Source organism: Falco naumanni, chromosome 4 (assembly GCF_017639655.2).
Source record: "Falco naumanni isolate bFalNau1 chromosome 4, bFalNau1.pat, whole genome shotgun sequence".
In the NCBI taxonomy this organism is placed as follows: domain Eukaryota; kingdom Metazoa; phylum Chordata; class Aves; order Falconiformes; family Falconidae; genus Falco; species Falco naumanni.
The window spans coordinates 3,353,445-3,378,024 of record NC_054057.1 but is presented as its reverse complement, the minus strand read 5'-3'; the positions used below and the strand labels follow the sequence as shown (position 1 = coordinate 3,378,024).

Below are 24,580 nucleotides of genomic sequence, written 5' to 3'. Positions count from 1 at the left end.
TTAGTCCCTGAGCCTGCATGACAGCAATTAACAGCCAGAAGAACAATGACTAAATGGGTGCTGTTTCACAAAATTTCATACAATTTTCATATACAGCTCCAAGAATAAAAAAAGCTGTTAAAACACAGGCAGGAGCCTGAAACCCTGGAACTCACACAGAACTGATAGCGTAAAATGTTACGCTGACCCCCGGCAAAATGAAAATTGCTGTTTGCCAATGCATGTATCTCAAGGTCATAGTATTAAATAGCATCAAAATAACTCGTTAAGGTGATAAATTTTGTCTTAAGTCCTCATCTCTTTTATTCTAGCACTGAATCTAGCATTGAATTTCCTTCTGGCAGCTGCACTAAAATACTAAACCACTCTCAGAGGCTGAATAACATGATCTGGGCACCACGGTTTATTGACTCATGACGGATGATCAACACACGTTTCAAGTCTTTGATCACTGGTAGAGATTCTTACTTATCTTTCAAATGTTTGTTGCAGATTTCTAAGAAAACCTCAAAATCTAAGCCAAGCAACAGTGATTAAAACAGCAAGACGCCAGCTCCACTTAAATTAACATTAGGATTTGTTTTGGAAGAGAACCCACTTCGAAACTTCATACCAAGCATGGTTTTAGTTGTTGGCCAGAGCAAGGAGGAATTCTGCACTGAATAAAATGACAGTACGTGTTAATATTCTTACAAATCTATTTCCACGATGAGCTGATAGCACAGTCTGTTGAACAGGATTTGAGGTGTTCTACATAGTTTAAGAACAGACAAAAGTTTCAAATCATTGTTCATTTCCACCCTGCCATTGTAACAAAACGCTTTCAGAGCTCTAAACCGTTTCCCCCCCCCTTCATTAAAACGACAGAAAGCAAAATATTCTGACAGATTTAACTCACACACATTTACCTGAACAGGTAATTCACTGTCACCTTTGGGACAGTCTTCACAATAAGTCAAATGTGTCAAAATTAATATCTGCAACATGCACATTAAGTTTATCATTTTGTTTTTTTCCACAGCTTTTCTAAGTATGTTAACAAATGTTGGGAGGTCCGTGTTTGTAAAGTCAATTCAACCATCCTGCAGTAAAACTGATCTAGGGAGCGCACTACAAAGTAACCCTGTTCTGACCCAGACTTTACCGTGCCGAATTACCGACCTATACGCAACCTTCAATTTTATATTGCTCAACTTCTGAGCAGTTTGAGATTTTGAGATACATCTGCTGCAGAACTTCAGGAAGCAGAACCCAGAGCCTGACAGAAAAGGGAAGGGCCACCCCGACAGCACCAGAGCTGACCACCTCTCCAGTGGGACAGCAGCAGGGCTGGAACTCCGGCTTATTGCACAGACCCTGCACCCCATCCCAGCGGGAACTGTCGGAACAGCAGGCTGCCATGCCGCCCTTCCCCGATTCCCCCCCCCCCCAAGAGGGTTTTGGCTACTTCCCCTTTGAAGGATTGGCAAGAATCTTCAAGACCTATCCCAGACTGGATATGTTTAACAGCAACCATTTTTGCTGCTTGCACCTTTAAACCCAGTCCCACTCCCTCTTGCCCTTACCTATTCTGGTCCCTATTCCAGGTCAAGGTCTCCACTACCTCACCTTACTTGCGGAAACGTCCCATGCTCCGTTTCATAAAAGGCTCTTCACTGCTTACACCTCCTTCTCCAGCCAGTTCTAGAGGTCTCCTCTACACCACAAGGAGAATGACCCCAGGTTTAGTCTCTGCTTTCTGTGACGTTAGCATCAGTCCTCACAGAATTGCATCAAGCTCTCGATGGAGTCTACTCACTTTCTCTCTGACTTTTTTGATCTCCTCTACAGTCAAACTGGACAGCTGCTTCTTGCCTAAGGACCTGTGAGGAGGCATTCAACTCAAGCAAGGGAAAAAAAAAAAAAATACTACACGGTTTTTATTCCTGAGACACCCTAGTTTCCAAGAGCTGTTGCATGGAATATTGCCAGGCTATAACTGATAGGGCTGGCCCATGGGCTTAGCACAACTGGGACACAGGCAGCACCATCAGCCCCAGACAGAGCGACGGCAAGAAACGTGCAATGGAAGTTAACTACTTAAAGAGACTATCAACTGATCTTCAGAACCTATACAGGAATTGCTAGTTGTTCGGCTGAATAAATGGCCTGATAAATTCACAGCTTGTCTCTTGATGCTTTCAAACAGACATGCCTGAGATGGCAGCCAGGGTCTTTCTTTTAAGTTTCGCAACATAATAAAGAACTTGACACTGAGCCTTGCAACTGGAGAAAACAGAGACCCGCAACAGTTTCCCTGCTAAATACAAATATAAAATACAAGTAAGGATTTGACAATTATTTTTTTTCCCTCTACAGTTATTTTAGGTGAATTCCAGTCCAAAAACATGAAGGAGTTTGTTCTCAAAAGAGATTTTGCAAAATAGTAACCCAAAATACAAAATTCATCTCGGCATGTATTACAAGGAAAGTGTTGATATACATTCACACTTTATTTCATTTTTTTTCAAGGAATAACATACCAGTAAAAATCCATGCACATTTGCCTTACTGCAAACTCCTTGCTCTCACCGGGAAGTGCTTATTCTTGCAGACAATCCCACGTAAACCAATGCTTCCTTTCCTTAGATGTCACATTAAACTACTCAGCTTTTAAGTGTTGTGAATGGGATTTGCAATCTGTTATAACATAAGTAAAGAGGATTGTCTGTATTTATGGAGCAAATGCCGGAAAACAAGAAGAGAATGACATCTCCTTTAAAGAAACTGCAGACAGTACAATTGGCGTATTTCAAAATTCTAAGGCAACAATACTGGGCCAGCACATGAAACTCTACTCTTGAGGCCAAGTTAATGCACTGCTTTCTCCTACACAGTAGAAATACTCTGATGTTTTTTCCCCTTGTCTTTTTTTTAAATTCAGTAATAGGTAGCAATATGAAATACTGCCACCTGACAACTTAGGTACTCAACTTCTGCATTCAGTAAATCCCGTAAGATAACATGTAATGCCTGGTCTGAGTAGTGCACTCACTATTTACGATAATCTATTCGGTGATATTAATGTATATTAAAAATACACATGCACATTTTTTCAGACTTGCAATTTAATGTATTTTCATAATTCGCTACAAAAATGTGGTTTCACAATACACCAGGACTCCTACAGTAGTATGGAGAATGTACAGATGTCTTTCCCAGAACTAGCAATACCGTGTACTGTGCAAATTGTCTAGGACTCCAAACTTGTTGAGCAGCAGTTATAAGAAAATTTGTGGGTTGAATACTGATATCAAAATACAGATTTAAATAATTTACTCTTAAAACCAACCATATTTATAGCCTCTTACAGAAAATAAACAATTCATCTGATTATCAGATATGTCCTCAGTTTTTCCAGTTCCAAGGTATACACAGGTCTCCATCCTGCAGCACAGAGTAGAAATGCGATATGCAAAGGTGCATGCCTTGTAGGTACGGCAATGATTCTTCCAGCAGTCGCTTACAACAATCTATCATCTGTGCACTGGAAACACTGGGTTCCTTATACAGCCGATCCAATGAAAATTTTTCAGTGGAAGTATCGATTAGCTCTTTTTCTGTAATCATCATCCTAGCAAATGAAGACAACATACAGTGACAAAATTAGAACTTAAATCTCTTAAAAAAGAAACACCTTGAAATAAGTATATTTGTAGGTTATATACACGTAAACAAAGGTGTCATTTCATGTACAGCTATGGCACAGCTGAGATTTTTGTACAGGCTGATACTCACATGCCTACCTCAGAGGCTAGACTGAACATGCTTTCACGGCTATGGGCAACAGTATGCCTACCGATTCATGTTTGAAAGCCCATGACATTTTTTTGGTCACCAGGAAACAGGGAAAAATACCAACAGAGAAGTCTTATGAAGCTCCATTTTTAACGTATGGGATGAAAGTACTTAAGCAACCTTGAAAGTGTAAGCTTTAAGAATAAAATCATGTTAGGAATTACTCTGTCTTTTTAACTGAGATCCGTACTCTGCACGTCATCAAAACCAACAGACGACAGGTACAGCTACCTGATGTATATTAAATGTGTCAATAACTTACTAATTGCAGAACTATTAAAGGTCTTTTCCAACCTAAATGATTCTATGAATACTGAATTCATAGCTCGTAGATGATTTTTTCCATTCACCCCAGAGAGAGTGATAAGACACCACATGGCAAACTCAAACTACTCAGAAATAAAGTTAATGTGCAGAATTAATTAAGAGTCACTGGAACGGTGGCTGATCGTCTAATGTAGAGACAGTTCAGGTTCAGCCAGCCTTCCTAGCTCAGGCACTGTGCCACATTAACATCGCCATACTTCCAGAGCCAGCTTGCTTAGGGGAACAGCACTGGTGCTGCTCTACAAGAGACTCTGTGCTGAACAGGGGAGGAGCACATTTGCAGGGCCACTGGGACTGGGACGGGAATCAGCCCAAGCTAAGCGTGGAACAGCTACCGAGACATCTGACTCAGGTGAAAACAGTGCCGTAGGGGCTTAACACCCCCCTTTACACAGCTCAGTGTGGGATCTCCATGTACCTGCGAGGCACTGCGCCCTGCTGAGGCATTCGGATGGCTGTACAAGAGCCAGCCCAGCCCAGCTCTGGCGGTCAGGGGTGAACTGAGCCAGTGAGTTAACCTGGAGCAAGCCTACCCTGCCTACTGACTGTATTCACGCCACCCTCCTGAGCACTTTCCCAAACAGCTGAGCACCAAGCTTTCCTCTTCCGTGAAACCTCAGGCTGCCCTGAAGGATATAAAGTTAGCTGCACACAGTGAGAACTGTGGGTTTATTTTTAGTCACTTCCACAAGGAGGTTTACACCTCTATCACAATACAAAACTGATAGGTTGCAAAAGCAAGGGAAGGAGAAGTAGAGTCCTACTAAATCCTGCATTACTAGAAGACTGACATTGTCCACACAGATAAGACAACTTGCTAGAACAGCAGCATTTAAACTCCCCAGTACATCAGGTCATACAGAATTCCAGCTACACGATGCTATTTACTGCATGTAAAACGTTCATCTGCATGTGCAAAGTAAATCCAGTACATCTCAAAGTATTTTCCTTTATCTCAGGGCCCCTTTAACAGCCACAGGAGGCTAAGGAAAGTCAGAAGTACAGAATACGTTCTGTTCAAGGAAGTATTAAGTAGAAAAGGAGATTTCAGCCTCAAAGAGACAATTAAGGCAAAATATGACATATCCACAAAAAAGTAAAGGTGATAAATACAGAATGACTGGTTTTATATTTCCTACAGCACAAGAACAAGAGAGAATGACAAATTAAATCATCAGGCTGTAGGTCTACAAAACAGAACACCTCTTCCCTCCTTCATATACATATGCTACACGTAATTCAACTGCAATTTTGTGGCTCCAAAATACCCCATGGCACAAGTATAAATCAGCTCAATAAATGATTAAACATCTAAGGGGGGTAGGGGGGAAAGATGATCTGTTAAATGCTCTTAACATGACAATGTTTCCAGCTTCAGTTTTCTGAAGTGCAGTCAGTCAGAAATTGGAAAGGAGTACAGAGTACAAAAACCCACCATTTTTGCCCCATTCACACAGACTTTCCATAAGCTAATGGATGATGGAGACAGACCTTCAACATGACCTAGTATAGTTGTTCTTTACTACGTTACACAAACCAGCAGTCATCCAACACACAACAAAAGCTGAGATACACAGCTTGGCTCTTACAACACAGCTGCTTCCACTCTGAGGGAAGCCCCACATTTTTCCTGGATTAGTGCCTTTATACTGTAGGGCAATGCGAGGTTTTTGGAGAGTGAGTTAACCCAGACACAAATGCATACGCTGGCTACAACATCCCTCCCAATCTCTACTGACAATACTTTCCCAGCTGTCACATATGGACGGCTACACAGAGAGCTATTCAGCAGTTATAACTTATATGGCAAAAATAATCTAACTTCAAAGCTAGACTAGGGTTATGGAAAAATTCCAAAAACCCTCCATGTTTTACCAAAGTTTATCTCCAAAACACATCCTCCCAAGTAATCAGGTCTTAACGGAGCTAAAGTATTACAGCCTTCAGTAAGACTCGTGCCTAAAATACCTTCACAAAAAAAATCTGGATCAATATATCAGGTATACACTCATGACAGTGTGGTACTTCAATAATTCATTAAAAGCTTTCCTAAGCAGAAAATAAACTTGCAGTAACAACCTCTAAAAGGACATAATACCCAGTTATCTATCACAGTATTTTATTCAAAATAAAACCAGTGTTTCTACTTCATGCTCTTAATCCTCAAAGACACATACAAGAACAAGAAAAAAATTTACAGTTCTGATGGATAGTACAAGTCATGAACTTTAAACTATGACTCACTACTGTTATCTCTCTCGCATCTGTGAAAGAGTACCAAGGAGGTATTTGTCTCATCGTTCTACCCCATTTTTTTCCTTCCCCTTGTTAGGTACTAATTAATCTTTTCCTCAACTAACTGACAATTAGAAATAATGATTCTATAATCAGTCTCAAGTTATTTTTAGATTTTACTGCTTTCTTGTCACAATGTAAGTAACGTCAATAGGAGGTTGCTGCTGTTATTATTCAATAAAAAGGTCTCTTCCTTAAAAATTCCAACCCCTCCCCTTTGGGGAATTAATTTTAAAAAAATTATGTAATTTTATCTTGTAAGCAAAGATCTTTTATTTCTGAATAAAGTACAACTATTTCTACAAGGTGAAGGATGGGTATTTTCCAATAACTGTGTTCACTGAAAGCTAAAATTTTTGAATTAGTAAAGCTGATGGGTAAAGTTCTGTTTTATAAGCAGAAGTTTTTTCCCCACTACAAGAGCATGAATACATTCTTCAGAGTTCTCCTCCTCCAAATAAAACATGACATACAAAGATTTTCATGAGCTAAACATATTGAGACACATGAACACTTACTCCTCCTGTCTTTTCAGATTATGCCTTGCTTCCTGTGCTTTGGCAAAAAAAAACCATTGAAGGGTTGCTGGATCACAGACCGTTGGGATCATAAAGTGTCCAAATTCATGTAAGCTTGGTGCATACCTGTCACTAATGAAACATGACAGAAGTAAAAAACAAGGTATCATTTTTTCTCTTATGCAAGTATTTACGTGAATTACTTTCAGAACAAATTCTGAAGATAAAAAGAGTATCGGTTAATTACAATCAGAATAAGTGGTAGAAAATCAAGTTTGATTCATGAGAATACATAAGCATCATAAAAAAAGCTTTTTAAAAATTACATGTCAAAATTAACTCTCAACAATACTAAAAAAAATATAAACAGCAGCACCATCATACACAGCTGAGTGTTGACCTGACAGCATAAAACCTTTGACTTAACACAGCAGAACACTGCTAAGATAAAGACAGAACTTTGACTCTAACTTGCACGAAATTAAGCAGGATTTTCTTCAGTTTGATTCCTTCTTAACCCATAAAAAGGCACTTAAAACCTTTACAAACAAAAAGACTTCAACATAACGAAAATCCGTTATTATATTAGTTTTCTTCATAGTAAGAGTAATAATCAGTGTAACCATAAAAAAGAAGACTAAGGCTCTAAAAGGAAGAAACTTTCCTGAAAATACCTACCTCTCCAGAACCATCTGCAAGCCTCGCAGACTGCGAGGATGAAAAGGTAGTCTACTGTCACGTAATTTATTATAGAAAGAATCTAGAGTCTCGTAGTACTCTTCTAGAGTCAATAGGGGTTGCAGTTCTTCAATATATATTACTTGTATGCCTCCCAGAAGTTGGCTTATCCGGTCTTCCAAGAAGAGCAGCCTTTTCTGAAGTTTATAATAATTTGGCAATCTCTCAAAAATCTGCGCACACACACAAACGAACATCTTCTATGTTACAAAGCATAAAACTTAAAATTAAGGAACTACCCCCATCCCCGTGAAACTATAAAAGAAGAGTGTCTTAAAGTAAACATGGAACCCAAGGAAGGAGGAAAAATAAAATTCAAAGAACACCAAAAATCAGAAATATAGAGTACATACATTTTAGGGGAAGACATAGTGGAATAAGACTGTAATTATTCTGAGTATTTACTTTATACTATAAAGGCACCAAAAGGCCCTAACAAAACCGACAGATATCCTCTTTCTCTCTCTATAGAGAGAAATTAATAGCCCCAGATAAAAAAAGTTTATAATCTGAGGCCTACATAAAAAGTTTATCACCACAGTTATAGTAGTAGAGCTATTCCACATACAGTCAAAAGTGGTTTTGCCAGTGTAATTTATATGAACTCCTAAAAAAGAGAAGTCTCTGTTACTGAAACAAGTTTTTTCCAAGGGTTTGGATCATAACCTAGCTCATCTTGAGTCTGAAGGGAGAGGAGAAAGGTCCCAGATTTCTCATCTACAAAACCTATACGAGAAAAGGTTAAGAAGTGATCAGACTTGTGAGTAAAGACATAGAAGGTGTGACAGGGAGAAGGCTGGAACAGGGCAACAAGTCTGTAGTAGTAGTCACTACTTATCTTCTACCTAGTTATTACTACAACGTAGTTTTCCATACCAAAAAATACTGCTGCTGGAACACTTCAAGTGATTTCAGAATAATCTCTTTGGAAGCCCAAGAGAAGCAGAATCAGAACAGCTTTTGTCACAGTAAAATCCATTGGTTCAGCATTTGCATTTGTTACAGAGAAAACCTGCAAAAATCCTCTGAATATTGCACCTCTGACCAAGCATTCTACAGGCTGACTTGAACACTATTCTGCTGCTTCCTTCTTCTAATAATTAGTAACAAAAGTAACAGCCGTTAGGACTGCTTTCAAAAATATTGGTACATTAATATTAGACAAAAAAAAATTCTGCTCTCTAAAAACCAAGCAGCTAACCAACCTCAAAAAGGTTTTCACAGACTTTTTCTGTGTCTCATTTAACCTGATCTTCAGTGCATTTGAAAATAAAAGCCTTTGATTTCAGGTTCAAATACATACCCTTCTGTCTTCCAAAGCAAACACCATCACCACATCATCCCACCTGCACAACACTTTGTGCAGAAACACGACCCGTTCAGAAAACCCCTCAGCAAAGGTTTGAAAGAGGAATATATTCTCTTTTCAAGGGACACAGTCTTTATAATTAGAACACTTTTATTCCAATTACTATCAACACTCTCAAATCTCAGAGTAGAAAGTTTTGCATTAAATTCTAGTTTCTCAGTTTAAGTTCTCTGTAAATCATTCACATTAACAAACCATGGTTTATCTTCTCCCTCAGTGAAACACACATAGGCAAAAGTTCAAGCAACCACCAGAGGAAGCTTTGGATTGAGAGCTAAATTTTCGTATTATTCATTGATTGGAATACAGAAATAGAATATTCCAATACTCTAGCTAGGTGAAATTCCCAACTGTGAAATGCCACCAGTTACCTCCTTTACAAAGGAATATTTTTTTTGTAGAACTATCAATAATATTTCAGCAACCAGATTCCAGAAAATTTCCTGCAGGGACATGCTGACATCGTTACATATTTTATTTGTGGTCCTTTGCATATAATACTTTATCATTCAGGGTGCCAGAAAGCTTGTCAACTCTGAACTTTACCCAAGCAGCAGCAGAATTCACATAGCCACTAGATTTCTGCAACGCACACATTACCTGCCTAAAAGAACAAATTGAAGTGACAGGGTTGGTTAGCAGCCATTGACTGAAATGATCACTTCACAACTCCCTTTAAATCCATTTTTACAAAAAATCTGAATAAAATTTGTACATTCTTCAGGGGAATGAGCTCTTTATGGATCATGAAATATTCTGCCGGTGCTCACTGCACTGGAACACTGCATAAGATTATTTTTCTTTGTACCTAATCAGGGGTAGGACTGATTGGTTTGTGAAAGCGGCAGCAAAAACCTGACAAAGATTGCTGTTAGTAACAGTATATCACAGGATTAAATTTAGAATGCAATGTACACAGTTATGCTAAACATACTAGCTATGTCTTTGCTTTAAATTACTCATCAGTTATCTGCACCAATTAATATTTTGGTTATCGTGTAAAAGAGGATATCATAACAAGAGGCAGTATCATTTACTTGGAAATCTTCTTACTTTGGTCCAGTGATGGTGAACATCCATGGTTCCCAGCATTACGTGGCCTGCTGCACTCATACCTGAACGGTCTGTAAATACCACCGTGCGCCCTGAAGATTGAACAAAACTCTTTACTAATTTAGGTTATTGCAATTATTCCTATCACTATTTAAGGCTTAGCTAAGCTAGTAACTTGTCATGAACAACACATTTCTACAGCACAAAGACACACAAGCAGGTGTTTTTGTTATTCTCAAGATTTGAAAGAGTGATCCTTGAAAACTCCAGCTCCAGTATGAATTTTTTCATACAAACTTTACTTAGCATTTGCCTTGTCCCTGTTTAAACTCAATAGATTTTTTTTTTTAGTTAACTGGACTTTTCTTCTTACAAAGACTACTTTTAAAATAAAAAATCTCAGCAGACAGCATAGTCAAAGAAACTGTACAAATCACGTATGCAGTAAGAAATACATGCTGTACACTTAAAGTATATATAAATAAGGTAAAAGTTGGTCAGAGAACTACTGCTTCCACAGAACTCTCTGCAACATGCAAGCTGCAAGAAATGCTTTCACATTAGGTTTTTGCTCTTTTTTAAAAGAAAGAATAGAGACAACAAAAGGATAATACTAGGTTTACTTCTGGGGGGACAAGTCAGCTTTGAGTCCAAGTATGGTTTTTTTAAGCAAAGTACAAATATCCTCAAGAATTCTTTAGGGTAAAAGCACAGGCAACTGTTTATTAAAATAAACTTCCACAAAAAAAGTCTTCAGTGGGATGTATTAATCTACAAGACAAGGCTTAAACAGAAGCTCTTGCTTTCAGAAATCAGTCTTCCAAAATCCTTAAGAGCGAGCAACACTGACTTGAAGGCATCTAGTCCATCCTTGTACCCCAAGGCAAGATCAATGGTACCTGTGTATTTGTCCAGTATATTATTAAAGATCTTCAAAGGTGGAGACTACAACAGATTCACAAGACAGACTTCTCTAGCACTTTAAATCCTTAGCACGCTCAGGTAAAGAAACTAATTTGAAACTTGATACAATTTACAACGACTACTTATTGTCCTACCCACTCTGTCTTTTGACAAAGGATTAGGTGAACCCTCAAATGAAAGCCACTCAAAACTGAGTATCTGCAGACAGGCATAAAATGTGGAGTTACAATTAGAGCAAACAGCTACTGCCACAGGTCAAACAGCTGCATGAGAAGAATGGTAGGTCAGGTTTACAGAATATTTCAGTTTTTCCTTTGAAAATACTAACTATTAAGGTGTAAAATAGAAGCTGGATGTAGCAAACACACTGTAAGGAAAGGTCACTTTAAAAAATACCCAGTAGCTTAAAATGTCAGTTCTTACCAGCTTTTCAGTAAGGCTGGCAGGCTTGTTTTTGCAGTTATCAAAAGCATTCATGAAAAGAACTGGAGCTCCCTTGTCACAGAAGACTCATGCTCATCTCTGAATCAATACTGTATTAGGATATATGAAACAAGCAACAGAAATACCTTTAACATTCTTTAATACTTCAGGTCTCTGTTGGACTAATCGACCTAGACTGTGTAGTTGGCTACAGCGGTGAGCAATACCCCAGCTTCTCTGCCACCTACATAAAAATATAATTGAAAGCATTTCATTCTCAACATTATTAAAAAAAAATAATTCACAGAACTGGAGATGCAGCTGAAAGCTTTATAACTCAAACAAAATAGCACTCCAACTGTAATAAAAGCAAAGGCCTACTGAAAAGCTGTCTGCATCATATGCTATTTGGACAGATAAAACACCTAAATAAAATTTCAATCTTTCTTAAAGTGAGTGCCAAAAGCCCAACCAACCAACACCCCTCCCTCCAAAGGGGTAAAATCAGACATATGAAAAAATAAATATAAAACCCAGTAGACAGAACACAACTTGGAAATTTCTCTCCCAATAAGGGATTTGTAAGTAAACAGCAACAGTATTCAGCTGTCATGTGGCATGCAGTTTGTTGTACACTGTGTAATGTTTGCCTAGAGGAGCAAATACTGTATATAAGGACCATCTCTTTTTTTTCTTTTTCTTCGAGTTCCTAGCCCAGAACATTATTAAGATTCCAGCAGCAAGTTGCTGTCTATATATTCATATTTCACAGTGGAATAATTTTCGTTAAACCTTACAGGAGCCAGGTGTCACATTGCTGACTTCAATATACAATAGCTTTGACATCTCTTCCACCAGACAGGTAAGACAAACTCCTAACAATTTCAAGAAGCATTTAAACTGTAAAATTGTCCCAGCATATTGAAAAATTACACCCTTTAACAAACTTCTAGCTGATATAAAACTGTCTGAAAATGGGAAATTACCATTTCCTTATTGTACTGGGCCCATCTGGGAGGGAGTTAATTTTCTTCATTAACACTCCCGTGTTTTGTATTTTTTACTAAAACAAGGTTGATAACATACCACTGTTTTGGCTACTGTGCAGCACTGACACAGTGTCCAGGTTCTCGCTTTTTCTTCCTACTCTGCCCCCTCCACTGGGAAGTAGGCTGGAGCGGGCAAGAAGCTGGGAGGGGACACAGCTGGGATAGGTGACTCCAACTGACCAAAGGGATACTCCAGACCGTATGATGTTGTGCTCAGCAATAAATGCTCAGGGAAAGGAGGATGAAGGGGGGACCCTCGTGGTTATGGTGTTTGTATTCCCAGGCAAGCACTACACATGCTGGGGCCCTGCTTTCCAGAAGAACACGTGCCTGCCAACGGGGAGTAATGAATTAATTCCTCCTTTTGCTTTGCTTGAACATGCAGCTTTGCTACACTTCACCTATTAAAACTTCTACCTTGTTCCATGAGTTCTCTTGCTTTTGCTCTTCCTATTCTCTTCCTCCCATCCCGATGGGGGTGTATGAGTGAGCAGCTGTGTGGGTAGGTACTTAGCTGCTAGCTGAGGTCAACCCACATCATCTCATTTAGGGAAACCTAACTGGCAAAGAACCACTCTTTGGGATGCAGAGAATGGCACTGTGCCACGGCACTTAGGAGGCAACTCAGTCTATTGTAACGCAAGTCAGTAACACTTAAATTCCTGTCTGGTGCTGCTGAGAGCAAAAAAGGTGCCTCATAGATCCTACCTTCTCTTCAGCCATCCTAAACTTATACATGGAGTAAAGCCAGTGACCCTATTACTTTTTTAAACCTCTGTGAAAACTAGCATTAGGCTGCAGGATTGCAAATATAGTTTCCTATTAAGACACTAGCTTGTCAGATTTCTACACTCACATTCCTTTTTGAATTATGACAATGTAACTCTTGGAAGGTTAGTAACGCCTCATTGGAACACAATAGTTTTAGTGCATTTTAAAAGCACAAATTATAAGAAAATTAAATTCAAGCCATGAACAGAACCAAACCTATGCCTCTAATACCGAAGACTGTTTCAGAAACCTTAAAACTCCCACCAAAGCACAGTTGCAGAGAATTAGAAATTGCATTAAAAAACACTGCTTCAGCTTAAAGGAAATCAGGGTCTTTTTACAGAGTGAAAGGACAAAAGCATGATTTCAGAAGCTCCAACTCTCCCTTTCCTGGTTAAAAGAAGAACTTAACAGACTACTCCTTGAAATAATCCCCAAAGTTTATTTTTCCATTATTCAATACCCTCACTGTCATTTCCCATCCTGAATATTCCACTTCAGAACATCCTCAATCGAAGGGACAAAATTTAAAGGATCATAAATTATTTTCTGGAAAATATTCTGAAGAATCAAGATTACCAACTGTACTCAGCCCCTTCAGGCAAATATCCTCCTCCTCTAGAGTGTGGGGAACGAGACACTAAAAAGAACAACATTTTTATTAAGCCTTCACAGGATGTCAATAGGTACCATGTGCAAAGCTGCATTTCACTGCTAATCTAGTTACCTTTGTAGATATTCACCCGCATTCAGCAAAAGCAATTTCATTGAGGAAAACACCCAAACTAATGCACACACAGAGGTCCTATTTTCAAGTGTTTAGGTGTTTGTCTCAACTGGAGCCTATGTTTTTAGTTACAAACACTAGGTCTTTTTGAGCAGATTGTAACAGGAAACTTTTGTCCCCATAGAATTCTTCTAGAAAAATATTCAGTGCAATAACACTTTTACATATATGAAATGTAGCTGTTTTGCTGGAATAGGCTTCTACAGCTCATGGCATAGTATTACACAATACTTCCTGGCTTTGACTGTCTTAATCTGAGTCCAACTGATCTAACTTATTACCTGATATCTGAGAGCTGGAGTTGATGAGAGAGCTCAAATTTTAAACGTTCTAGTTCTTTTCTAAGTGGCAAACTCTTTTTCAGTTTTTTTACCGCACTTGCTTCGTTATCATCTAGCCAGGATCTGAAAGAAGAGGAAAAAACTAACATTAGAGGCATGCTGTATTATCTGTCATGAAAACAGTACAACTAACTGAATTCTTACTGTTAACATTAAGATTTTATTTCAGTTTACGAGGTAAAGGGTTTTTTAAAAGTAGAGGACAAAAACTGAAATTGCAGTGGTTTACCTTAAGATATCTGCAAAGGAATACCTGGTGCTTAATGTTTTTGAGGGGGACTAGGGAATCAAATTGAACCAAAAGACACTGACAACGTTCCACCTGTAAGACTTAGGGTTGTGAAAGGTGTAGAGCAGCAGATTAGTGTGATTTAGGGGGGCATCTTCAAAAAAACCCGAATCACCAAAGTGATTATAGTAGACTATCAAATAAAGGAGATGGTACTGAGGGGCTAAGTTAGGTAACTCTTACAGAGCTGGGATGAACATAGATAAAGCAGGTCAAAGTTTTACAGTTCTTCTGTCAATAATCACAACCAGGCAAACATGATTCATGGAGTACATCTAAAACTTTCAATAAGTAGATCATTCTATTTCTAGGAAAATGCTACTTTAAGAGATTTAGCCTTTGTTCATATCATAAACTTATTTTCACACTTGTATTTTAACAAAGAAATACTTCCATTCTCACACTGTATTCTAAGCAAAAAAATTCAAACTCAGGAGAGGCCCAGTGCCAAACAGCTAGGTATTAAAACCAGACTGTTAATATGTAACCGTTTGTGGCATTTCCTGTAAACGTGTAGAAATAAGTAAAAATATTTTCTAGTATGTTAAATCTCAGTTAGGTGTTTTACAGTAGCATATATTATAGTAGTTTTATTTGAGAGGTGCTAGGCAGTATGATGCTCTGAAGATACTACCACCACAGTTTTATAAACAACCGACTTCTAATGCACAATATGCTGCATTTAATGCAAGTTCAGAATTTATAATTGCCTCAATTTAAATATTAACGTTGGTATACTGAACAACAAATCAGGAGCACAGCACTAAGGTATCTAGCAAATTATAACATTCTAACCTTAGTTTTCACGTTTTATCTGACACCCCAATCCCCCCAAGAATGTGATAATGAAATACTAAAAATAAAGTTAACAGCCATATGGTTTTGTGGTAAGGAGCCATTTGAAGCAAGTGGAACCTCTGCCTTCTACTGAATCGCCACCAATATTCCACAACACTGAAAAGCGAAGATCAACCAAAACCAGATTGACCAAACATTAATGATGTGCGAAAACGCAAGAATGCCTCAGCTTAGCTGGCACTAGTTATCCCAGGAGCTCACCTGAACTCTCTTTAATTATAAAAAGCGTGACAGAATTACATGTTGGGCCATAAAGTTTTGTGTTGTTCAGAATGTTTATCAGTAGCATCTAAAAAACCTCAGCATTAGTATAAGACCAATTTAGGTTACAAAATACCAGTTAAATAAAAGCTTTACATACATTAAAGTTGTTTCCACTCTCTGGGCTTGTTCTAGTTCCTCCTCAGGATCCTTGAATCCAGTAAATGAATAATAAGTCTTATCCCATTTGATAGGTCTGTTCACTGTGCTTTTTGATTCCTTGTGGGGCTGCGAGTTCACATTCAAACTTTGAATATGCTCCGTAGATAAACTGCAGGAGTTGAGAATATCTAACACTGTGCTCAGGAGATCCCTAGTATGTAATGTAAAACTGACTGCTCGAAATCCTATAAAATACAAGTCCCACAATTAGTATTATTTAATTGAAATTATGTTAAATGCATCCACATCTCTCTCATCTTACAAGAGCCCAAACAAGACGTACACAGTCGGAAATTATGATATCGTCATTTCAATACTCACTGCAAAATTAATGTGCAGTTTAACATTTAAAACTGTTATATGTCCAAAATTATAAATAGAGCTGTTTTAACTACCTGAATCACTGGACAAATTGGAAAACTAGCTACAGATGCAGCATAACCCAAAAACGGATGCTTTTGCTTTAGCACTGGCAGTTTTGTCCAACAGCTCTACACAACTCATGTTATTACTGATCATCACTTTGGATATAATTTACTGTAGAAACGCCACACTACAACAGCTCTTCACAGGCTATCAACAGCAGCTTCAGAACAAAACATTACACTTGCACGCTGGCTAAAATTAAGTCCCATCACTTAGATATTAGGCCTAACTGCCCCATTAGAAAGCAAGCAAGTAGACTCAAGAGTGTAACAGCTGCCAGTTCAACTCTTATTTTAAGTACACTGGACAAAACACTACTATTTTCTTGAAAAATGGTATGACTGTTTTCTAGCACTAGAGTCCCTCACAATTTGCTCAAGTGTTTTTATGAGCAGTATAAAGAACATAAAACTCATCTGTTAGGTAAGGCATATTGGTACATCAGACCAAATACATAGAATAAAATTAATCAAAACCAGTAATCCAAACTCAGCAATATTTTCTGTAGTCTCAAAGCTAAAAGACAATGTTGTAAATTGAAGCTTCAGATATCCTACAACTTCTGCTTACACAGTAAGTTCCTACTGACCCTACAAACATCCTGACATTGTGTACTACACATTGTCTGCAATGAGCACAAGGACCCAACTGTTGTTCCAGCTAGACATGACAACAGTATTAAGAGCAGAAAAATCACTGACATCAACTTAGGAGTTGGTTGTTTTTTTTTTACTTTCTCATACTGTAACTTGGCCTCAACTTTGTCAGTTCTTATTCTTTCAATGTTTTTTAAAGCTTAAGATGTTTCATTACTTGCATGGTCCTAGCTGGCATATTTAATACATATTTTCATGGTTTGACAGGATTTTATTTAGTCGGAAAGTCATTATGACGGCACAAGGCTAAGTTATGGTCTGAAAAAGTTTCAATACAGGAAGATGCATTCTGCACGATATAAAAGCACCTGAAGCACTGAAGGATTCTTGAACATTAGAAGAGTTTGGTTCTCTTTCTCTTACATAAAACGTAAGCTGAGTTGGCTTAAAGGAGCGAAATCCTGGTTTCTGTAGGTTCTCCAAGTAGCCATTTAACCTCTTCAGAGAGTTTTCATTCACTTCCTGTTTAAAAAATACAAACCAAAAACCAAACCTCCACAAACCTTACAGATGATGAATTTGGCCATTTTTCATCTAAACATTTTTAATCTTACATGCAGAATTAGTTCTTACAAACTGCCAGCTGCTCTTAATAAGTAGTGATATAGTTCATATTCTCAGCATAAATGAATTATCTTGCATGAATAAACTGGATGACATACATACTTGTACTTTCTGTACATTCCAAAACACCACTTTTAAGTTTTTCAAGCTTAAAGAAATACATTGATTCAAACATAATGCAGAGCATTTCACTGTGACAAAGCAAGTAATATGTATTATAAATTAATCTGGAAGGATTCAATATTTGTTTAATAACAATTAAACAGAAAATATGACTAATAAGTAACAGGTGTTTTAAGGGACTTAAAGTGCATCTTTTTGTTCTCTGGTAACAACCATATTCAATTCTAATATTACTTTTGTGTCTCTGATGGCAGGAAAACTTGAAAATTTCCATCCCTGACATGTGATACATTTACAAAGAAAGCATACTAAAAGATTTTTACCCTCTCTTTGGGATGCTGGCCAAAGAAATCTGGATGCACAGCAAAATAGAAAGGTCTGAGAGCATTGATGGCATCAGCTCCTGATAAAGTTCTTGACTGAAGAATGCACTGTAGCAGTATCTTCTCCAGACATAACCTAATAAAATAACAAAATGTTTATATATGATGCAACCAAGAGACAAACTGATATAAACGGCATTAGAATGTGACAGAATGGAGTAAACATTCACAGCTGCAATAATTTTAAACCGGTATTAGAAGTCTCAGTTCTGGGGTTTTCCCCTTGCGACTCACAAAGCTGCATTTATATAGAGCAAATCCAACAAATTTGAGAAATGGTGAATGCTAACGGCTGATTACAGGCATGTAAATAAGTACAATAACTTTTCACTGTACTTTCTCGGAGCAGGCTCAAACAAAAATTCCCCAGTCAAGTAGTCTGAATGATGAAGACTGGCTTCAGTGGTATTTTTCATAGCTACTGCTGAAGCTGCTCTTAAAAGCCAAGTCTTACATACTTTTGAACCTCCAAGTTAAAAAGCCAAAACCAGTATTTTTCAAGCAGTGCTGAAAGAATATAAAATTTTACCCAGGAATAATAATCACAATTCAATCAAAAGAAGTTTGTCATTAGTTTGTAAGGTCCACACACCTGTGTCTGTTTAAAAAAATAAAATAAAATCTACTTTCCCAGACATACTCCCTTTATAGAAGACATCAAGTAAAAACAAAGAAAAACCTTTCTGCCCTTTGATCTTCATTGAAATAGAGAAAAACAAGAAATTTTTTTGTGCTAGGAAAAGTTAAGTTGAAGTTGTTCTAGGAAGTTCAGAAAGTACAAAAGATCAAATAACCTCCAATTATGCATACATTAAACAACAGTTCTGCAATGAGGACACTTGCGTAACAGAAGACTGAAGTGGGAGGAAAAACAAGTTCTGAATTAAAGACCACCAAAATTTCCTGCCATAGCTCAAAGCTGATACTCAGGTCAGCAAACTAATTACCAAGAGACAGTATATATAAAATCAGCAAGAAAATGTGAATTGGTAAATATTTAATAATAGATTTCTCCTTCAGCTGATTTCATGGGCTAACAAATTCAACAGTCCAACCATTTTTCTCTGTGATTAATGTTCATTTTAGTTTGCAGCTCAGAAGGGTAGGGATTCCCCTCTGTCAATCAATACAATGCTGTTCCACTCCTCACAGTACCATTCAAACTGCAAGCCCCGAATAGGAAAATCTATGGCAGACTGGAGGCAAAGCTACCTCCAACTCACATAAAGCTAACAACCTTATTAGTAACGGTAAACAAGACTGTTTTACAAAGAGTTATTTGTTCAGCATCCTAGACCAAATAATTATCCTGGACACAGAAATATGTGAGACTATTTCTTGACTGCTTTCAAGAATTAAAATAAAAAACCCAACCAAAAAAAAAAAATCCCCAAATTTGTGCTCACACAATAAGCAGTATTTTTCATTTTGGCAAACGGTAAATGACAGCAGTTGAGTTGTCAAGCAGATGCAATGACCCTTACTTTACCTTTTTTTTGTCAACATTTCCAACTCTCCAATTAGAATCATGAAAGTAGTTAAAGCTAACTTTTTCTGCCTAAGAGGTGGGCAAATATTTAATTAGTAGGTCTGAAAAGTCAGAATGCTGAAAACATGAGAAGTTTTCATAGAAAAGTGGGATGGAAAATGTGTAATGTAAGAAGACTGATGAAATTTCAAACGGTTATGACTAAACCCAATATTTATGTGCATGGATTAAATGGAAGATAAAAAAAAGATAAAATGTATTACTGGCAAACATTTCTACCTCCTTGCTGGCTGCATCTCAGACTTTGAGACTAGTCATCACTATAGCCCATGATCCTACTCAAAATAGCAGGAGATGGTGAAGCACCACACGGTATCACATTTTTACGGAAAGCAAAGGCTCTCAATGACAAGAACACGCTAGATTTGCTCAGTGATGCAGAAAAAAAGTCTACGTGACCTGGCAAGAAAGGAAGCGAAGCACAATGGATAAAAGTCCACCTGATCATATGCTTTACCATTTTGTATTGCAAAAATACCAAAATAACTGTCCTGCTGAGGGGGGAAAAAAAAAAAAGAAAGAGCAGAAATTTTTTTTTTGGTAGCAAGTGGGTACAAAGCAGTAAAAAGGGAAAAAACCACTAATTTTCCAACAAAGGCAAAAAAGTAAATTAACCAGCTACCTGTCTGATAGCAGTTTTGACTAACAGCAGTGCAAGAAACCTACATCCTCCTAGACCCAACTACTTGGAGGAAGTAAGAAGCATATTTCTATCTTCACCTTATTCATACGTTATTTCCCACATCCACTCTCGAACTACACTGCATGCTGCTTCCAGTAGTTAGGGGAAAAAAGTTCCAACATACCTGGAAACTCTTAATCATACTTGCAAGTTTATTAATCATAAACTTCCATCCGGTATTTTACAAGACAAATGGCCAAGTATGGTTAACTCCAGTTCCCTTGTTTTGTATCTAAACAACACTGCCATGCTAGCAGGAAGGCTCAGGATTCCAGCCAAAAGTCTATTTTGAACTTGCTTAAAAGAGAGACGCTCAAAGGCCAAAATTAGTCTGCGTGACAGAAGGAAGAATTCATTTACTGAAGGTGAAAGACAGAACTCTGAGGCATCCTTCAAGTGAAGTGACAAAGTAAGTGAATTAGAATGAATTTAGAGAGAAAAAAATGCAAGAAAAATGCTTATGGCTTCACTCACAAGGAGCAATAATTTTTCCATGAGCTTCATTTAGATTTTAAGAGCCAAGAAAGGCTTTGTGTTAAAATCAAGGTCATAAGCACTTTGAGAACAGCCGTCTCCACTTCATGAAAGATATGAAACACAATCTCCACTAGAACATATTATGCAATCATACTGTAGGAGCGATTTAATTTATTGATTAAATAATTCTCTTCAACTTTCTTTTTTATTTTTTCTTCACTTCTCTCTGAAGTTTAAATTTTTGGCTTATAGCTTTGGCACTGAAAAGCTTTGTTAAATTAAGCTCCTTATTAGAGATATAGTCACTCATTTTGAAACACTGAGCTTTAATAACTCAATAATGCAGTAATATATTTGATATCATATTCAGATTTAGGCTGCGCTTTTCTCATACTTAAACTATTTTAAAACCCTTGTTTTGTTGAGACCTTTTTAATGTCTCACTCGAGGACTGGCATATGCCTTTGGGGATTTTCAGCTGTGGATGTTCTGTTGAAAGCTTCAAGCTGTAAAGATGAGAAAGCCAAAGGAATAAGCATTAAACAAGAAAACCACACCAGTTTTACATATATGCAAGCCGTAAGTACACACTTAAACATATGTTAAAGGTAAATTAGGTCAGCAACAATGCTATACCTTCTCACGGCTCTTAAGCAGCAGAACATTTCAGCAATTCCAATGGTCAAGCCAACTTTCAGCCATCCACTAACTCACTGTGAAAAAAAATAAAGAAAAAGAAAAAATCCTATTTAGTAACGGACATGAGTATTTTCCCCTGTTACTTACCAGTGCATTTTCTAAATCCTAGGTGATAACTTTTAAAGTCACAACAGTAGTACAAAATTGCGAAATCACACATAAAACCTAAAAGCTTTCTGTAAGAATGTTTTCAGTTTCCTCCACTAACAGTGTCTTACAAATATTAACAGTAGCTACCATAATTTGATTGGAAGATTAATATTTAAAGATGGTCCAGTTAAGAAAAATCCCCCTAAGAAATAACTAATTGCAAATGTTTCCTGCTCTTCCTGATGTTCAGTTTTTGTCTTGAAGTATAGAAACAAAAAAGGCAGCTTGCTTTCAGCACAAACACAGAGCAAGTAAATGCCATGTAAATTTTCACTCCACTGAGTCCAAAACTTTCAAACAATGATAATACTTTAAAATACGTACACCAACGATTTTACGGGGGTGCAACATAAATACAAAGGAAAAGGCACTGCCACACAACAATGCCTTGAAATCTTTACCAAAAGTTTGCTGGCATCCATAAAAATGAATTCAAAATTTTTACTAGTAACTTCCGCACTACGCAAGTGTAACTGAGTGTTTTCCAAGAGGAGATAAACCACTTAGCCTGTCAGAGTGCAAACTTAAAACCTAATTATTAGGGATTATGAGGGTAGCCCCCTATTGGCAATGTTTTCCTCGTGTTTTTCATGCACTTTTATTTTTAAATATACTTTTCTTTGCATTTTTGAAAACAACATGCCCCCACTAACGGCCCACACGTTGCCATTTTCAAGCACCTCAGATGAGCAGTTATCAGAGAAATACCATCCTGGTTCCAATACAGCACAATAGCTCACATGACAGTTTTCCAAGACATTGGAAGTTTTAGCATTGCATCTTACTGCTACAAAGAATGTAAACTGTTTACCAAATATTTTACTAGGTATTTGTGAGCAAATAGAGTGAGAAGAAAAAAAAAATAGGCAGAGATAAAATATCTCCAGAACGCCTTTCAATTTTTGTCTTCCAATTTCCGATTTTCAACTAGGTGGGAAAGGCAATAATAATTTCGCCTCTAGCAGCAGTCCTAATCATCAGCTAACTTAAGTACATCAACAAGCCCTTTGGTAATAAAACATTTCTCCGTCTGTAATTTTAGCTTCAGGGATTTGGATAGACGATGGAAAAACCCAGCAATCTCACTAATCTGCGGCGGCACTTTATATAACCGGACAAAACCACCATTGTTTCTTGTTTTAAATGCTCTATTAACCGCCGAGAAACTGTTACGTGGCTGAGGTAAACAAGAGCCTCCGGTCTCGCGTGTCACCTGCCGCCAGCTCAGAGGGGCTGGCCAGCACGGCGCAGGACACGGGCCGCCCCGCAGCCACCCTGCAGACGCCGGTGGGAACGCGCCGCCCGCCCCACCCGCGCCGCCGGACCGTTCACCTCAGGGGTTCATCCGCGCTGACCCCCGCGGCGCGGCGGGGAAACCGCACGGCGACGAGCCCGGTGCCAGCGCGCAGGGCACAGGCTGGCGTGAGGCGACCGGCCCGGCCCGCTGCGGGAGGCCCGCAGGCCCCGGCGGCTCCGCCGCTCACGCAGCCCTGGCAGAACCACCCGACGCGCGGAAGGGCAGGTCTTCCCCGCGCCGGCGGGGAGCGGGGTGCGCCAGGGCCTCCGGCGCCACGGGCCCCCCGCGCCGCGGCAAGGAGCCCCCGCCCGCCGCGGCTCTCGGGCGCGGCGCCGGGCAGGTGCCCGGGGCTCGGCCACGCGCAGGGGCTGGCGCTCTGCCGCGCCAGGGCGGCCTCGGGGGCTGCGCCGCTGGAGGGAGGCGGCCGGGCCGGGCGGCTGCTACCTGCCGGGCCCGCACCGCCGCGTGCGCGTCTGCACGTACCGCTCCGCGCCCACGGGCCCGCCACGGGCAGGCGGGAGCTGCCCCTCGCCCGCTCCCGGCCTCACGCCGTCGTCCGAGGTCGCGCCGCCTTCCCCGCCCCCTCCCTTTCTCCCCGCTCCGCGGCGTCGCCCCGCGCGGAGGAGCCCGAGGCCCCCGGCCCCGCTTACCGCCACGGCCGGACAGCGCCCGCCGGGACTCGGCCCCCATCCCCTGGCGCAGCCGCCCCCGCCGACGGCCCCGGAGCGGCGGGAGGGGGCGGGGCAGCGCCGCGGCGGGCGAGGGGGATTCCCGCCGGGGGCGGGGCCGGGGGCGGTGGGAACAGCGCGCGCCTGCGCTCCCGACCCCGCCCGCCCCGGCCCGGCCTGCGCGCCCCGCCCGCCTCGCCCCGCGCAGGCGCAGCCTGGTCCCCTGCCCGCTCCGCGGCCGCCGGGGCCGTGCGGAAGCGCTACGGGCCGGCGTGCGGAGGATTAGGTGGAACAAACCCGTTGTAGCGATCGCTGCGACCCTTGAAGGCGTTGCCGCTGCCCCCCCGCAGCGCCGGCCGCGGGGCAGCAGGTCCCGTCGCGCTGCGGCGGTGCCCGCGGGTGTTACGGGGGCCGCGGGAGGCGCACCCCGGGCAAGGCGCCGCCGCGGCCAGGCCGGCGGGGCTTCACCCGCACCCGTGCAGGCCCTGGCCCTGCCTCGGGCGGCCCGACGGGTGCGGGAGCCAGCGCGGAAGAGCGGGAGCTCTTTCCCTGCCGTTTCTAGCGTAGCGCTCCGCGTATACCTGCATCTATACACCGTTTTTTCTTCCCAGGTGGTTGGTGCCAGGAAGCGGCTGATGCTGGGGCATGCTGCGGTGCCCTGCTAGGGACCGGGGTTACGTGCGTACGACCCGCTGCCTTTCCAGGCGGAACAGGTTAAGAGAGGGCGGACGGGGTTCAGGAAAGATCTGTCGTTCAGTGAAGCTTTAAATCAAGTTAACGCTCTCACTGCCCTCCGGGGATTTGCATGATTTCCGTAACATGCAGCACGTTTTCCTGCTTCCCGATAGCAGCTGTCAGTTAGGTAAGCAAATTGGTTGCGTAATTGGGCGAATGGAAAAATAAA

The 24,580-nt window shown here is 40.2% G+C and overlaps 1 protein-coding gene across 5 annotated transcripts; it reads right to left on the bottom strand.

Annotated features, from left to right (window-relative positions):
- Positions 1-2,471: 2,471 nt before the first annotated feature.
- Positions 2,472-24,457, bottom strand: TCAIM (T cell activation inhibitor, mitochondrial). 5 transcript variants are annotated; one of them, XM_040590303.1, is made up of 11 exons: positions 24,258-24,457; positions 21,499-21,575; positions 18,095-18,230; positions 17,393-17,546; positions 15,941-16,187; positions 14,373-14,495; positions 11,631-11,728; positions 10,138-10,229; positions 7,656-7,888; positions 6,978-7,109; positions 2,472-3,613 (listed from the first exon to the last, which is right to left on the bottom strand). In XM_040590303.1, exons 2-11 carry the CDS (start codon positions 21,525-21,527, stop codon positions 3,388-3,390), a joined length of 1,470 nt encoding a protein of 489 aa, XP_040446237.1. In that variant the 5' UTR covers positions 21,528-21,575; positions 24,258-24,457; the 3' UTR covers positions 2,472-3,387. The 5 variants fall into 5 exon arrangements, with proteins under 5 accessions (XP_040446237.1, XP_040446234.1, XP_040446238.1 ...); XM_040590300.1 differs by lacking the exon at positions 24,258-24,457 and adding an exon at positions 23,659-23,790; XM_040590304.1 differs by lacking the exon at positions 24,258-24,457 and adding an exon at positions 23,492-23,511.
- Positions 24,458-24,580: the final 123 nt, after the last annotated feature.

Bases quoted from the DNA above. Each gene is read 5' to 3' on its own strand.
- TCAIM (XM_040590303.1), bottom strand. From the start codon at position 21,527: ATGTTCTGCTGCTTAAGAGCCGTGAGAAG. The intron at 14,496-15,940 runs GTATGTAAAGCT...CTCTTCTTTCAG, and splicing joins AGAGTGGAAACAACTTTAAT to ATCCTGGCTAGATGATAACG. The intron at 7,110-7,655 runs GTAGGTATTTTC...ATGTTTCATTAG, and splicing joins TTGCAGATGGTTCTGGAGAG to TGACAGGTATGCACCAAGCT.